The 16785-nt window shown below is 41.9% G+C and overlaps 1 protein-coding gene across 1 annotated transcript; it reads left to right on the top strand.

Moving 5' to 3' along the window:
- Window positions 1-5830: 5830 nt before the first annotated feature.
- On the top strand, window positions 5831-9860 carry LOC308312086 (LHFPL tetraspan subfamily member 5 protein-like; the record flags this gene model as incomplete). The annotated part of the gene is made up of 4 exons (XM_080758889.1): window positions 5831-6081; window positions 6323-6474; window positions 7457-7696; window positions 9772-9860. 4 exons carry the CDS (start codon window positions 5831-5833, stop codon window positions 9858-9860), a joined length of 732 nt encoding a protein of 243 aa, XP_080615015.1.
- Between the last annotated feature and the right edge of the window lie 6925 nt (window positions 9861-16785).

The raw sequence follows: 16785 nt of genomic DNA on the forward strand, positions 1-16785 counted from the left end.
AACAGGAGATAGGCTCCTATGGGCCTCATGGCTCGGCAAGGCTACTTACTTACTTATACCACAAAATGGCTGCCACTGCAGCGTGTCTACTGGTATGTGTGCATCAATGTGGCACTGATGGCTGGCAGCTACACTGATGGCTGGCAGCTGGCTGGCAACGGGAGCTGCAAACCGCTCCAACCCATCTTGCATTGCAGAGTTGAAGTGGCATCAGCCAATCAGAAGCCCCCATGATGGTTGTTAACTGATCAGTATATGCCCATGCATTAATGAGCACTTTACTTATTATCACATTGCAGGAACCAAATTGCACTTTTTAATTACCGCTCTCAGATAATTTGGAGAGAGAGAGAGAGAGAGAGAGAGAGAGAGAGAGAGAGAGAGAGAGAGAGAGAGAGAGAGAGAGAGAAAGAGAGAGAGACATAACGATGGGAATGAGGCAGAGGGGGGTTAGTTCAATCACACAGTTCATTTCACACGCTGCTTTGGGTATTGTTTTGTTTTTTGCATCCCTTTAATGACATAAATGTGAGACAGAGAGAGATGAGGTGGGGGAGGGGGGGTTACAAGGTGACCAATTTAAAGTATAATAGCCTAATATCACAGGAGTATAATGAGTTTTAATTTTCCTGTCTGATGAAGAGATGGAAGGTGAGGCGACCTTACCAGCAGTGCAGGGTTACAAAGTAACACGACGATCGGCTCCTAGTCCTGGACCCTTTACTCTATCCTATCATAAATGCAAAGGTAGTCCCACTATCCTACAGACTGTTGCCAAGGTTATGATCCACCGTAAGATCGCCTAATTTCGGCCCAATGCTAGCGTAACGTCACAGCATGACCTCACGTCTCTAGACATGAGTCAGCCTATTGCAGCAGAATGCCTTTATTCTCATAGTACATTGCCGGAACAGAGGATTCTCAAGACTGACCTCTGGTCCTCCCTATCTTACCATTGCCGTATCTCACCAGCTTCCTATAAGCGATAACCTAATAATAACCTTAAGAGGGGAACTTTAAAGGTGATATAGGCAGGTTTTCAGCCAAAAATCAAAATATTTATCTATCTATATTTGTGGCCTTATTCCCTCTATCTTCCCCTATATTTTGATGCTGAGCTGCTGCCCTGTAGACATACACTCTCCCTTTGTCTCCCTCTATGTGTTTGTATCTGTTTATATCCACTGTTGTTTATGTGTCGGGACGGAATAAAGTGTGTTGGGAGGAGGGTCTGTGTGGGGGGTGACGCGGAGTCTTAGCCAATCACAGCGCGAGGGTGTGACTGTGTGTTCGACCCAGCAGTATTATAATGAAAACGCAATGCGATTTCATTGCAAGTATAATATTATCCCCATATCTTAGTTTCACCATTGTTCATGTGAAATAGTATGTTTATGATGTAATATGTAAGCCTGTTGAAATTATGAGAATCGCTATGTATAGCGCATGGTTGGGTGGTCCGGCCGGCTTGAAGCTTGCATTCAACCCGTGCTCGCCAACGGTGACAAGCCGTTGCTGATCATAGCGATTTTTCTTCATTGCAATGAATAACCGTGGACAAAGTAGTTCACATGAACGATGCTGTAGTGGCTGGGGCATTTGAGGGGCAATATGTTTTATATGCACGATTACAAATGAAAGATAATTGAATTGAGAGCCAGTGAGTCTGCTCCACTACTTCCTACTTCCTCATTTGCGGGACTCGTCGTGTCAGTCTTGTGATATTGTGATTACGCTACAGTTACCCTTAAAAAAACATGTCAACTCAATGTCATTGTTGTAACTATGATATCGATAGAAATTCATATTTTTTTAATGTCATATTTAGCCATACGAGCGCAATATCCATAGCGTCCCTCCCAGCAGCAACAACAACCCCATAGCCCGAAGTGACCTGGCTCAGCCAATAGAATGACGGGTGGAGGGGGGTGGAGCTAGATTTTAATTTGTTTGGAAACACTCGATCAATTCTGTGTACAAACACTGGAAACTTGTCTACAATACCTTTAAGTTACTTTTTGAGAGCAGTAGTTTCTCACGTAAGCCATTAAGCAAGGAGACAACTCTATACCGTCCTTGATTCTGAAAATATGGCGGAATACTGTAGAGAGCAGTGTAAAAAGCTGAAACGGGCAATAGACGATAAGAAGGACGAAGTGGAAGCTCATCATTTCACAGATTAACACACAAGGGCCTGAAGAGTTGAGACATAAGAACCATTTAACTCCATACATACCAATTACCCCTCATTTATAAATTATGGATAAGGGGTCAGGAGAGATGGGGATTTTGGGGGAGGAGTCAGAATAAATTATGGACTTAAATCGTTAAAAAAAAAAAAAAAAAGGTTCTTCACTCAACTATGCATGATTTGTTTTACCATATCGCCCAGACCTGGTAAAACTTTTTGTGTATACACTGTATAAAGTAGACTCTGTACAGTGTGTACACTGCATGCTTGCTATGGTAATTTTGCACATAATGCGAAGCTTTTAAAGTTATTTAGCCTAGTTGTACACTCAATCATTATTGGATAATAAACACATTTAGCTCCACTGTTTTTTTGCAGACTGTGTGTGTACATTAATCCTATAGTCTTGATATTTCCAGCCAGTTTGAGAAAACATGTTCCTGTTTAATTGGATTAAGCGGTGTGTGCGTGCGTGCGTGTGTTGCATGCGTGCGTTGCATGCGTTCATTTAAATATGTGGAAAAACAACAGGTGATGTGAAGAGACAAGTGCTACGCCTACTGTAGATGGGGTAGAGAGAGAGACAAAGTGTGAGACAGGGAGAAAGAGAGAGAGAGACCAGACATTCATTCTGTATTCAGGGCAGTGGTGTAGATCATTAGCTAAATAAATTAGAGCCTTTAGGCTGCTATGGATATCACACTACCATATGTCAGAGAGAGAGAGAGAGAGAGAGAGAGAGAGGTAAACGTTTGTAGCAGTTGGTGAATAAATCCATGGGGATAGACAAACACTGGAAAATATGGAGGAGAGAGGAGGAGATAAAACAGAGAGGGAAATAGAGAAATGAACAGAATCCAATATAAGAAAAAAAATAAAATCAAGGTGCTCAGTGGAGGTGCACATTACCGTGTGGGGGTCGCCGGAACATCCAGACCCCCAGGACTGTGCCCAGGTGGCCGGCCCTGTTCCGGCGAGCCTTCCCGCGTCCGAGAAATGACACAGTTACCGCATGGGGGTCCCCGACTCCCCGGGGGGGTCCCCAGAACATCCACAACCCCAGGAACTTATAATTTACTATAAATTGGATTAGACCAAATGTAATACATACTGTAATATGAGCTCCCTCCCCCACCCATACATAAAATGAGATGATGCAGAAAGACAGACAGATGGACGGACGGACGGACAGACAGACAGACAGACAGGATAAAGCCGCTATACCGTGAGTCGTAAGACAATAGTGGGACAGAGTGACATGAATGGCTGTAGTTAGTAGGAGGGACAAATCACAGACCTATTGGCCAATTTCCTTCAGGGATCTATCCCTTTATATCTATTTTATTTATTGATCATTTCTTTCTCAAAACACCTTTGGTGTGGTTAATAAATCAGCTGGTGTGACGTTTCCAAGAAGTGACTTTCCTTGAAAGGAAATGACGGATGGGTAAACAATTACCCTTTTTTCCTGTCTCTCTTTGGTAGATGTGGCGCCCAAGGTCCCTGTCCTCTCTGTTAGGGCTTTAGGGAGATCGACATGAAATGAAAGTTGGCTATTGATTGATTCCCTTTTCCTCCCCAGACAAAAACACCAAACATCTAAGATTCTAAGTTAACTTTTTTTGCAGTAAGTATATCCAACTCAAGCTAAACAATATGAAATATACATGATGCGTATAGCTTGCGGAGTTAGTTCAGTCAGATATACTCGAGCGGGTTCAAGCGCTATGCTCAAGGGACAAATGTATTCGAGGGGTTAATATGCTGCATTACTATGTGGGTGTATACAGTGTTTACAAGACCCACACAGTGTTTACAGACAACGCTACACAGAGAACCTGTTCTGCTCCAGCTATAGACGTAATAACATCAAATACCAGCATCACAAGACAAGCCCTTAGATGGAACCCGCAAGGCACAAGAAAGAGAGGGAGGCCGAAGAACACCTGGTGCAGGGACCTTGAGACTGACATCAAGCAGTGTGGACTAACATGGAAACAGCTGGAAAAGAAGGCCCAGGATAGAGGACTGCGTGTAGTCAACCGCCTATGCTCCATGAAAAGGAGCGATAGGCATAAGTAAGCGTGACAGTCCCGGGCCGTATAACACCTCGTGGACCCCTGCATGCAGTTTAAGAACCACTGTAATAGACAAACATGCAGCATATGTACTGCAGGCCAATAAGACTTAAATAAGGGAGTCATTTATTTAATTCACAATGATTTCCAAGGTATTTCTAGTACGCATAGTGTTTGACTATATGTGCATTTTTGTCTGTTCTCAGTTTCACCCTTTTCTAGTCAATAAACCTGCAAATAAAAACGTAACGTCTCCAGTGCTTAGATGAATGTTAGATGTGTAACTTACTGCCACGCCAATAAGTGAAAGTGGAACTCGACTGGATCGCCATCTGGCAAGGCTCGTGTCACTCTACTCTCCATGAATCATTTATTATTATCTGAATGCAGGCTAGCCTTCATATTCGGGACTACTACCATACGTGACTACACTCGTCAACAGGTGTGTGTGTGTGTGTGTGTGTGTGTGTGTGTGTGTGTGAGTGTGTGTGTGTGTGTGTGTGTGTGTGTGTGTGTGTGTGTGTGTGTGTGTGTGTGTGTGTGTGTGTGTGTGCGCGTGCGTGCGTGCATGCTTGCATGCGTGCATGTGTGTGTGTGAGAGAGAGAGATGATAAAGTATGACGGGTCCTTTACTTTCCTCATTGAGAAGAGGGGTTTCGTCACTGTCACATTTCAGCACCGGGAGCTGTCCAGGGTTTCATTTCAGCACCGGGAGCTGTCCAGGGTTTCATTTCAGCACCGGGAGCTGTCCAGGGTTTCATTTCTGTACCGGGAGCTGTCCAGGGTTTAATTTCTGTACTGGGAGCTGTCCAGAGTTTCATTTCAGCACCGGGAGCTGTCCAGAGTTTCATTTCAGCACTGGGAGCTATCCAGGGTTTCATTTCTGTACCGGGAGCTGTCCAGAGTTTCATTTCTGTACCGGGAGCTGTCCAGGGTTTCATTTCAGCACCGGGAGCTGTCCAGATATTCGCTACTACAAAGACAAGGAGGACACTACAAGAAGGACCTACTTTGCCCTGCTCCATCCTTGGAGGGTTTTGAGAATGTAAAGCAACTTATGTCTACTTATATTTAGTGTAGAAATATGGAAAACTACCTTAGACCAATGCAGAGAAACAAAATGTCCGTTGATATTCTATAACTGATGATAGGTTCTTGGTTTACTTATGATCCTATAGATGACAATTTCTATGCATTTGATGTATTACCTTCAATACCTTGTATTGATCTTGCTTGAAAAATCTTGGAAAATGTGGCGCAAATCTTTGAATATAAATTCTTTCAGAACGTTTTTAACTCAAATCTTTGCTTCTATGGGAGGTCCCTGGAACAACATATTTTCAGATGGGGTGTCGGCGGCCAATTACATATATTTTCGGGGGTCCATGGCATGAAAATGTTTGAGAACGACTGACATAGAAACATAGAGTTTTTCAGAAAACTGTCAGGATTTAGAAGACATTTGTAGAATCGGGTCTCAGGTCTAAATGGTGTTTTCTCCACCTTTTTATCTTAGTCTCCGCGGACGGTCGCCCTGCACCAAGACCGCCCGACCGCCGCGATGCTTACGGCTGAGCAGGCCTCCAAGATCTACCACACCAACTACGTGCGAAATGCGCGTGCCGTGGGCGTGGTGTGGATCGTGTTCACCATCATCTTCTCCGTCATCACCATGGTGGTGTTCATCCAGCCCTACTGGATCGGAGACAGCGTCAACACGCTGCAGGCCGGCTACTTCGGCCTCTTCCACTACTGCATCGGCAACGCGCTCACCTCGGAGCTCACCTGCAAAGGGAGCATGTTCGACTCAAGGTTTGTCATTTTGTCCTTTTGGATTTATTTTCCTCCATTATAGGGCCGCCCTAGTGTACTGTTTGTTAGAGCAGTGGTTCTCAAACGTTCACCTATCCTACTCTGTCCGATGGAAACCCAGTCTTAAAACGTAGAACTTAAAAAGGCAAATTAAACAATGAAAACATAGCTCTATACTCGTGTAACATGGTGAACGGGAGGGAAAGGGGTTTTTAACTATAATAACCACTTTGCCTTTCAGCTCCATCCCGTCCGGCGCCTTCAAGACAGCCATGATGTTCGTGGGCGTCTCCATGCTGCTGGTCCTGAGCAGCATCGGCTCCATCAGCCTCTTCTTCTTCTCCAACGCCGGCAGCGTCTACAAGATCTGTGCCTGGCAGCAGCTGGCCTCTGGTGAGTCTATAGATCTGTGGCCTCTGGTGAGTCTATAGATCTATGGCCTCTGGTGAGTCTATAGATCTGTGCCTGGCAGCAGCTGGCCTCTGGTGAGGGTGGCAATGATCCGAGTTATTATTTATTTCTTTATTTTAGTTACTTTTCTTTAGTCACAGACTCACGGTTTGCAGAAAATTGAATCCAAAAGCAAAGCCAAACACAGCAGCAAGTTGAAGGTATTTATATTCATAATATAGTGGATTGGAGAATGCAGGGGAAGGTAGCATGAAGCCAACATGGAGGCTGAGATGAGCAGGCAGGGCAGGCCTGTTATACCCAAGATACCTGGATACGGGATCCTGTCGACATGCAGGGATGTCGCTGATGATTTGGTTGAACCCCCAACCCCCCCTCCCCCCCCCCCCCCATGAGCTTGTAAGTCGTCTACCTTCGCCATACTTTAGTGGATGCATTAAGCATGATGCTGAAACGGTGAAAGTGAGACCAGGTGCCAGATGCCTTGTTAAGAGAGAGTGAGAGTTTGTGTTTCAGCCGTGTAACCTGATAGTTCACATGGCAGGTAGGCAGAGGAATACCATGGCATCCGTGCAAAGTCAATAATGAATGAGGAATAAACTATACAGTGGAGTGTCATCTGTTGGGACCCCCTCCCCCCCCAGTCCTGAAAAGTTGCAATGTGAAAATGGAAGCCATCGTTCTCACGATAATGAAAATCTTTTTTTGTAAAAAATGTAAAAAAAATAATCTGTCTAATGATGATGTCACTGTTTCTAAACTGCCCACAGCCCTCCTATGAGACACAGACTGAGTAGAAAAGAATCGTGCCATTTTATCATGATTATTAGTGAGGACCTATTATATGAAGATAGGTTGAAAAGTGGTGAAGTGGTCCTTTAGGAATGCGAGTACTTTTTTCCACCACTGTCAGCCTAACGCTCCACCCTGTCCCGTCTCTCTCCCACACACTCCCATGCACCAGCCGTCTGCATGGTGATCGGCTGCCTGATCTACCCCGACGGCTGGGACTCGGAGCCGGTGAAGCGCATGTGTGGCAACCGCACTGACAAGTACACGCTGGGCAACTGCACGGTGCGCTGGGCCTACATCCTGGCCATCATCAGCATCATGGACTCTCTCATCCTCTCCTTCCTGGCCTTCAGCCTGGGGAACCGGCAGGACCAGCTGCTGCCAGAGGACTTCCAGACCGGGGAAAAGAAAGGTACAGAATGTGGAGGGACCCAAGCAGTGGGTCGGGACTGTAGGGATTGTCCCCGGTCACGTTATTTTTGCTCCTGGTTCAATTCCGAATCTGAATAGCCTAGCCACTCAGCCTAAACTGCTAGCCTATAGCCACTCAGCCGGCTCTGCTCTGCGAGCCACCATGCTCATGTGAAGCACGGGTTAGATGAGATGGCTTTTTCAACCAATCAGACTGCTCCCTCGAAACTACCTGTTGTATAACTAATGTTTTATATGACTTCCCATTGCAGAAGAAGCCTAACCCAGTGACAACAGCTGAAGACATGACCACCTAGCTGTGACCTGTGACCCCGTGACAACAGCTGAAGACGTGACCACCTAGCTGTGACCTGTGACCCTGTGTCAACAGCTGAAGACGTGACGACTTGTGCCCAAAACACCTCATTTTAGCCTATAGTGGAGTCACTAACCAACATGCATTGTATTCAGGAAAACCTTTGTTCTACATCTGGATGACAATGGAAGGTTTATTTGATTAGTTAGCCATATTCCATTGATGATTCATTCTCTCATTTAAAGGAGAATTCAAGGCTTTTCATTACCATAATCTGATGTAAACCAGAGCGAGTGGTACAGTTGAACATTTTCATAACTCCATCACAGAAGTGCACCGCAGGTCCGAGCATGAGCGCAGTGCATGGACCACCGAGGCCCAAAAGGGACTTTGGATGAAGTCACGTGTGAAATCTCTTCTATTTTGTATTATTTTATACAGGAACAAAAAAGAATAAAAATAAAAAAGCATACGTGTACAGAAATGAAAGTACAATACAATATAATACTCATAGGGAGACATAAGGGAGTATTTGAAACTGTGAGCAGTAATTAAAATAAAAACAACAGAACCAAAAAAAGAGAGACATGAATAAGACAGAATCAATCAGTCCTTGCTGCTACAAAATCTGGTCGCAAAGGAATAATATATTCCACCCAATTAGACCAAAACTTTATAAATTTCTCCTTCTGCAGTCTGAGAGAGAAAGTGATCTGTTCCATATTATAAATATCATTTACTATATCTATCCATTCTTTCATGGTGGGGGGCCTCAGGAAGCAACCAGGGTCGTGTAAATACTTTTCTACATGCAGATATGTATGAATATACCGAATAGGTATTCATCAGATATTTCCCTCTGGAAATTTGCACGTCCCAAAAATAATGTAGTAAACTCTAAGGGCAAATTTGCACCAAATATTGTATTTATTGATCTCTGAAATTCTGTCCAAAAGGTTCTAATCACTGGGCACCCACAGAAAATATGCCAATGGTCCCACACTGTCTCCAGCATGTTGCCTCCCCATTCTACAAATGCTTTCTAAATCAGTACTTTTCAAAAGATTTGTCAAAAGCGTTCACAAATAGCAGATGTGATGCGCTGTGAGCTTGTACATTTGCAATTTTTTAATAGTCAATGCAAAAAAGACACTGTCGCTTTAATGGTTCCGTTAACGAATTCCTGTATGGTTCCAAATTGTTTCTTACAGGTCTGTAACTCTGAGAGTGTATACACATGGAACCAAATGGACCCTTATGGGTCCTAGGAATTAACACGTTTCAAATTAACAAATTAACAATTAGCCCTTCGCTAAACCCCACCCCAAAAGCGATTGTCCAATGCCAATCCAAATAGTTTAGAAACAGTTATTAATGATGATGCGTTGTGTTATAGTGCTATTTTGCATGGCTGTGTTGTTGAACACATACACAGCTTATGTCGGGAAAGTTACAGGACTGACCCACCCAGGTGATGGCAATGATACTAACCACCGTAGTCTTACCGTGCATTACATGAAATCCTGTCAGACGGTCGTTAAAGTCGATTGAGTTGGATACTGTTTCTCCCTCTAACATTTCCTCATTATTTCTAGTTAATTGAAATAATGGCATGCACATTTGTCCAGTGCATAGCCTACTGCAGGCCTGGTTAACTACATTTGGAAGAATAGCTAATCTAAAAGGACCACATTTTTATCTTACTGTAAGTTTCTCTGGACTAAGAGCATCTGCTAAATGTGTAAATTGTTGTCCCTCAGAGCTGGCACACAAGAGTGTGGAGTTGGATGTCCTCGCCCTGTTTTCCCTGAGGTCATTGTCAAAAGTTGGAGCCTTATTGGGACACTAGTCAGGTTCTGGCTAACCCGTTTTTCAACAAGACCATGGCGGGTGATCGTTTTTCAGCTCCTGCTCCAGTTCCTTCACTTCTCGGACAATGGGACAGGTAACAAGGCAGACAAACTGCACAAAGTGAGGCCAGTGTTGGGGCTACCTGTTGGCCAAGCTCCAGGAGATTATGTTTTGGTGTGTGGCTCACTGTATGCTTACTACAGTAAAAACTCTGATATATCACTGTATAACAGTATGATTACTGCAGTAAAAGCCACTGATAATGTGGGCACCACAGAAGACCAAACTGTAATAAAAAGGTATACATGATTTTCTGCCTCAGTCGTTTATATCAAGATGTACTGAACTTACTTAATTGTACTTCAACAGTCAATTAACTGGCGAACGGTAGATGGGATGAATGTAATTATGTTTTCTTATGAAAGCAGAGTCTGTTCTTTCCTTCGGTATAATAGTATGTATATGTTGCTATAGGCCTTATTTTGTGAATATTTAGTTGTTCAGGTCCATGTCTTCTCTAAAGTTCTCTCTGGTGGGCACAAGCTGCTTTCTAATAGTCAATTACTGACAAACTGTAGATGGGATCAATGCAGTGGCGGTTACAGTGTTCCATGGGCCCTGAGGCAACATTGACAGTCCGCACAAAATTGGCATGGCTGGATTGTGTAGCAACCAAAGTGTTAAATTTGATATTTTGATACAGTTACTACTATATCGTTACACCCCTACTATAGTTACATAAGTAGAGCAGAGATAATTGATCGTTGCCAGTTGCTTGCGCATGTCTAATCCGACAAGGCTGTGCTAAATGGACTTTGTTACTCCAGCACGGTACATCTTTACATAGGATGCAAAATAGTGGAGAGCGAAATGAGCATGGGCTATGGCAGGCGTTCTCAACGTTTTTGGCTGGGGACCCCCGGAAATGCTTTGGCCATGTCTCGCGAATACTGAATTTACTGAAACCAGATATATAATCTTTAAGGAAAGTGTATCCATGCACCACATACTATGTAAACTCTTAATTTCCATTTTACAGCCATTCAGTCTTATTTTTTTGAAAATAATTTGGAGACCACCCCAAAATAATTTGGCGACCCACAGAGAACCCCTGGGCTATGGCAACAGTATTGACATTCCAACCACAGACGGAGTTACTGATTAGTAACATAGTCAAGCCCAGAAAAGGGGTACAGGGCAGAGAAGAAAGGAATGGAGCTATTAATTAAATTCCACAGTAATCCTATCTAGGGAGATGGAATTTATCAAGCCAGCCGTGTCATTGGGTCCAACATGAAATAAGCAACCCCTACATAAGAAACATCTTAATATTCAGAACTCATGTACCGCCTATTGAAAACTGTGTATACTATTCAAATAGTTACAATTAATCCAAGGTCCTAAAAAGGCAGCATCATACAGTACATATAGACATATACAGTGTGTGTGTGTGTGTGTGTGTGTGTGTGTGTGTGTGTGTGTGTGTGTGTGTGTGTGTGTGTGTGTGCGTGTGTGTGTGTGTGTGTGTGTGTGTGTGTGTGTGTGTGTGTGTGTGTATGTTCTATTCCCTTGACATTGACAGGTGCGATGTTTCCTGTGAAAGTCAAGTCGGTGGAGCATATCAGTTCATTCAGTTGTGGTATGGTATCTGTGTTTTCCTTTCATTGGATAATCCTCTTTGTGTCATGTCATTATCCCTCCCTCCCTGGCTCATTTCCTCCTGCTCTTTCTCGCTCCCGCCCAAATGTGCAGCTGGAACTTGGGAACCCAACTCTGCATGGTGTGATGTCATATGTCATGTCTATGTCTATGTCTATGTCTATGTCTATGTCTATGTTCTATGTCTATGGTCTATGTCTATGTCTATGTCTATGTCTATGTCTATGTCTATGTTCTATGTCTATGGTCTATGTCTATGGTCTATGTCTATGTCTATGTTCTATGTCTATGGTCTATGGTCTATGTCTATGTTCTATGTCTATGTTCTATGTCTATGTCTATGTCTATGGTCTATGTCTATGTCTATGTCTATGTCTATGTCTATGTCTATGTCTATGTTCTATGTCTATGTCTATGTCTATGTCTATGTCTATGGTCTATGTCTATGTTCTATGGTCTATGTCTATGTCTAGGTCTAGGTCTATGGTCTATGTCTATGTCTATGTCTATGTCTATGTCTATGTCTATGTCTATGTCTATGGTCTATGTCTATGTCTATGTCTATGGTCTATGTCTATGGTCTATGTCTATGGTCTATGTCTATGTCTATGTCTATGTCTATGGTCTATGGTCTATGTCTATGTCTATGGTCTATGTCTATGGTCTATGTCTATGTCTATGTCTATGGTCTATGTCTATGGTCTATGTCTATGTCTATGGTCTATGTCTATGTCTATGTCTATGGTCTATGTCTATGTTGTCTAGGGTCTAGGGTCTATGTCTATGGTCTATGTCTATGTCTATGTCTATGTCTATGTCTATGTCTATGTCTATGGTCTATGTCTATGTCTATGTCTATGGTCTATGTCTATGTCTATGTCTATTGTCTATGTCTATGTCTATGTCTATGGTCTATGTCTATGTCTATGTCTATGTCTATGTCTATGTCTATGGTCTATGTCTATGTCTATGTCTATGGTCTAGGTCTAGGTCTAGGTCTATGTCTATGTCTATGTCTATGTCTATGTCTATGTCTATGGTCTATGTCTATGTCTATGTCTATGTCTATGTCTATGTCTATGTCTATGGTCTATGTCTATGTCTATGGTCTATGTCTATGTCTATGGTCTATGGTCTATGTCTATGTCTATGGTCTATGTCTATGTCTATGTCTATGTCTATGGCTATGTCTATGTCTATGGTCTATGTCTAGGTCTAGGTCTAGGTCTAGGTCTATGGTCTATGGCTATGTCTATGTCTATGGTCTAGGTCTAGGTCTAGGTCTAGGTCTAGGTCTAGGTCTATGGTCTATGGTCTATGTCTATGGTCTATGTCTATGTCTATGTCTATGTCTATGGTCTATGTCTATGTCTATGGTCTATGTCTATGTCTATGTCTATGTCTATGGTCTATGGTCTATGTCTATGGTCTATGTCTATGTGTCTATGTCTATGTCTATGTCTATGGTCTATGTCTATGTCTATGTCTATGGTCTATGTCTATGTCTATGTCTATGTCTATGTCTATGTCTATGTCTATGGTCTATGTCTATGGTCTATGTCTATGGTCTATGTCTATGGTCTATGTCTATGTCTATGGTCTATGGTCTATGTCTATGTCTATGTCTATGGTCTATGTCTAGGTCTAGGTCTATGGTCTATGTCTATGTCTAGGTCTAGGTCTAGGTCTAGGTCTAGGTCTAGGTCTAGGTCTAGGTCTAGGTCTATGGTCTATGTCTATGTCTATGTCTATGGTCTATGTCTATGTCTATGTCTATGGTCTATGTCTATGTCTAGGTCTAGGTCTATGTCTATGGTCTATGTCTATGTCTATGTCTATGTCTATGTCTATGTCTATGTCTATGGTCTATGTCTATGTCTATGTCTATGTCTATGTCTATGGTCTATGGTCTATGTCTAGGTCTATGTCTAGGTCTATGGTCTATGTCTATGTCTATGTCTATGTCTATGGTCTATGTCCTATGTCTATGTCTATGTCTATGTCTATGGTCTATGTCTATGTCTATGTCTATGTCTATGTCTATGGTCTATGGTCTATGTCTATGTCTATGTCTAGGTCTAGGTCTATGGTCTATGTCTATGTCTATGGTCTATGTCTATGTCTATGTCTATGTCTATGGTCTATGTCTATGTCTATGTCTATGTCTATGGTCTATGTCTATGTCTATGTCTATGTCTATGTCTATGTCTATGTCTATGTCTATGCCTATGCCTATGCCTATGCCTATGCCTATGGTCTATGTCTATGCCTATGCCTATGGTCTATGTCTATGTCTATGTCTATGGTCTATGTCTATGTCTATGGTCTATGTCTATGTCTATGTCTATGTCTATGGTCTATGTCTATGTCTATGTCTATGTCTATGTCTATGTCTATGTCTAGGGTCTATGTCTATGTCTATGTCTATGTCTATGTCTATGGTCTATGTCTATGTCTATGGTCTATGGTCTATGGTCTATGTCTATGTCTATGTCTATGTCTATGGTCTATGTCTATGTCTATGTCTATGGTCTATGTCTATGGTCTATGTCTATGTCTATGTCTATGTCTATGTCTATGTCTATGTCTATGGTCTATGTCTATGTCTATGTCTATGTCTATGGTCTATGTCTATGTCTATGGTATATGTCTATGTCTATGGTCTATGTCTATGTCTAGGTCTAGGTCTAGGTCTAGGTCTAGGTCTAGGTCTAGGTCTAGGTCTATGGTCTATGGTCTATGTCTATGTCTATGTCTATGTCTATGGTCTATGGTCTATGGTCTATGTCTATGTCTATGTCTATGTCTATGTCTATGTCTATGGTCTATGTCTATGTCTATGTCTATGTCTATGTCTATGGTCTATGTCTATGTCTATGGTCTATGTCTATTGTCTATGTCTATGTCTATGTCTATGGTCTATGTCTATGTCTATGTCTATGTCTATGTCTATGTCTATGTCTATGGTCTATGTCTATGTCTATGTCTATGTCTATGGTCTATGTCTATGTCTATGGTCTATGTCTATGTCTATGTCTATGTCTATGTCTATGGTCTATGTCTATGTCTATGGTCTATGGTCTATGTCTATGGTCTATGTCTATGTCTATGGTCTATGGTCTATGTTCTATGTCTATGGTCTATGTCTATGTCTATGTCTATGTCTATGTCTATGGTCTATGTCTATGGTCTATGGTCTATGTCTATGGTCTAGGTCTAGGTCTAGGTCTAGGTCTAGGTCTAGGTCTAGGTCTAGGTCTAGGTCTATGGTCTATGGTCTATGGTCTATGTCTATGTCTATGTCTATGTCTATGTCCTATGTCTATGGTCTATGTCTATGTCTATGGTCTAGGTCTAGGTCTAGGTCTATGGTCTAGGTCTATGGTCTAGGTCTATGGTCTAGGTCTAGGTCTAGGTCTAGGTCTATGTCTATGTCTATGTCTATGTCTATGGTCTATGGTCTATGTCTATGTCTATGTCTATGGTCTATGTCTATGTCTATGTCTATGTCTATGGTCTATGGTCTATGTCTATGTCTATGTCTATGTCTATGTCTATGTCTATGGTCTATGTCTATGGTCTAGGTCTAGGTCTAGGTCTAGGTCTAGGTCTAGGTCTATGTCTATGGTCTATGTCTATGGTCTAGGGTCTAGGGTCTAGGGTCTATGGTCTATGTCTATGTCTATGTCTATGTCTATGTCTATGGTCTATGTCTATGTCTATGTCTATGGTCTAGGTCTAGGTCTATGGTCTATGTCTATGGTCTATGTCTATGTCTATGTCTATGGTCTATGGTCTATGTCTATGTCTATGTCTATGGTCTATGTCTATGGTCTATGTCTATGGTCTATGTCTATGGTCTATGGTCTATGTCTATGTCTATGTCTATGTCTATGTCTATGTCTATGTCTATGGTCTATGTCTATGTCTATGTCTATGGTCTATGTCTATGTCTATGGTCTATGTCTATGTCTATGTCTATGTCTATGTCTATGTCTATGTCTATGTCTATGTCTATGTCTATGGTCTATGTCTATGGTCTATGGTCTATGTCTATGTCTATGTCTATGTCTATGGTCTATGTCTATGTCTATGTCTATGTCTATGGTCTATGTCTATGTCTATGTCTATGGTCTATGGTCTATGTCTATTGTCTATGTCTATGGTCTATGTCTATGTCTATGTCTATGGTCTATGTCTATGTCTATGTCTATGTCTATGGTCTATGTCTATGTCTATGTCTATGTCTATGTCTATGTCTATGTCTATGGTCTATGGTCTATGTCTATGTCTATGTCTATGTCTATGTCTATGGTCTATGGTCTATGTCTATGTCTATGTCTATGTCTATGTCTATGGTCTATGTCTATGTCTATGTCTATGTCTATGGTCTATGTCTATGGTCTATGTCTATGTCTATGTCTATGGTCTATGTCTATGTCTATGTCTATGTCTATGTCTATGGTCTATGTCTATGTCTATGGTCTATGTCTATGGTCTATGGTCTATGTCTATGGTCTATGTCTATGTCTATGTCTATGGTCTATGTCTATGTCTATGTCTATGTCTATGGTCTATGTCTATGTCTATGGTCTATGTCTATGGTCTATGTCTATGTCTATGGTCTATGTCTATGGTCTATGGTCTATGTCTATGTCTATGGTCTATGTCTATGTCTATGTCTATGTCTATGTCTATGTCTATGTCTATGTCTATGTCTATGGTCTATGGTCTATGTCTATGGTCTATGTCTATGTCTATGGTCTATGTCTATGTCTATGTCTATGTCTATGGTCTATGTCTATGTCTATGTCTATGTCTATGTCTATGGTCTATGTCTATGTCTATGTCTATGTCTATGTCTATGGTCTATGGTCTATGTCTATTGTCTATGTCTATGGTCTATGTCTATGTCTATGGTCTATGTCTATGTCTATGGTCTATGTCTATGGTCTATGGTCTATGTCTATGGTCTATGTCTATGTCTATGTCTATGTCTATGGTCTATGTCTATGTCTATGGTCTATGTCTATGGTCTATGTCTATGGTCTATGTCTATGTCTATGTCTATGTCTATGTCTATGTCTATGTCTATGGTCTATGTCTATGGTCTATGTCTATGGTCTATGGTCTATGTCTATGTCTATGGTCTATGTCTATGTTCTATGTCTATGGTCTATGTCTATGTCTATGTCTATGTCTATGTCTATGGTCTATGTCTATGTCTATGTCTATGTCTATGGTCTATGGTCTATGGTCTATGG

The sequence above is a fragment of the Protomyctophum bolini genome (assembly GCF_963924005.1).
Source record: "Protomyctophum bolini genome assembly, chromosome: 3".
Classification (NCBI taxonomy): domain Eukaryota; kingdom Metazoa; phylum Chordata; class Actinopteri; order Myctophiformes; family Myctophidae; genus Protomyctophum; species Protomyctophum bolini.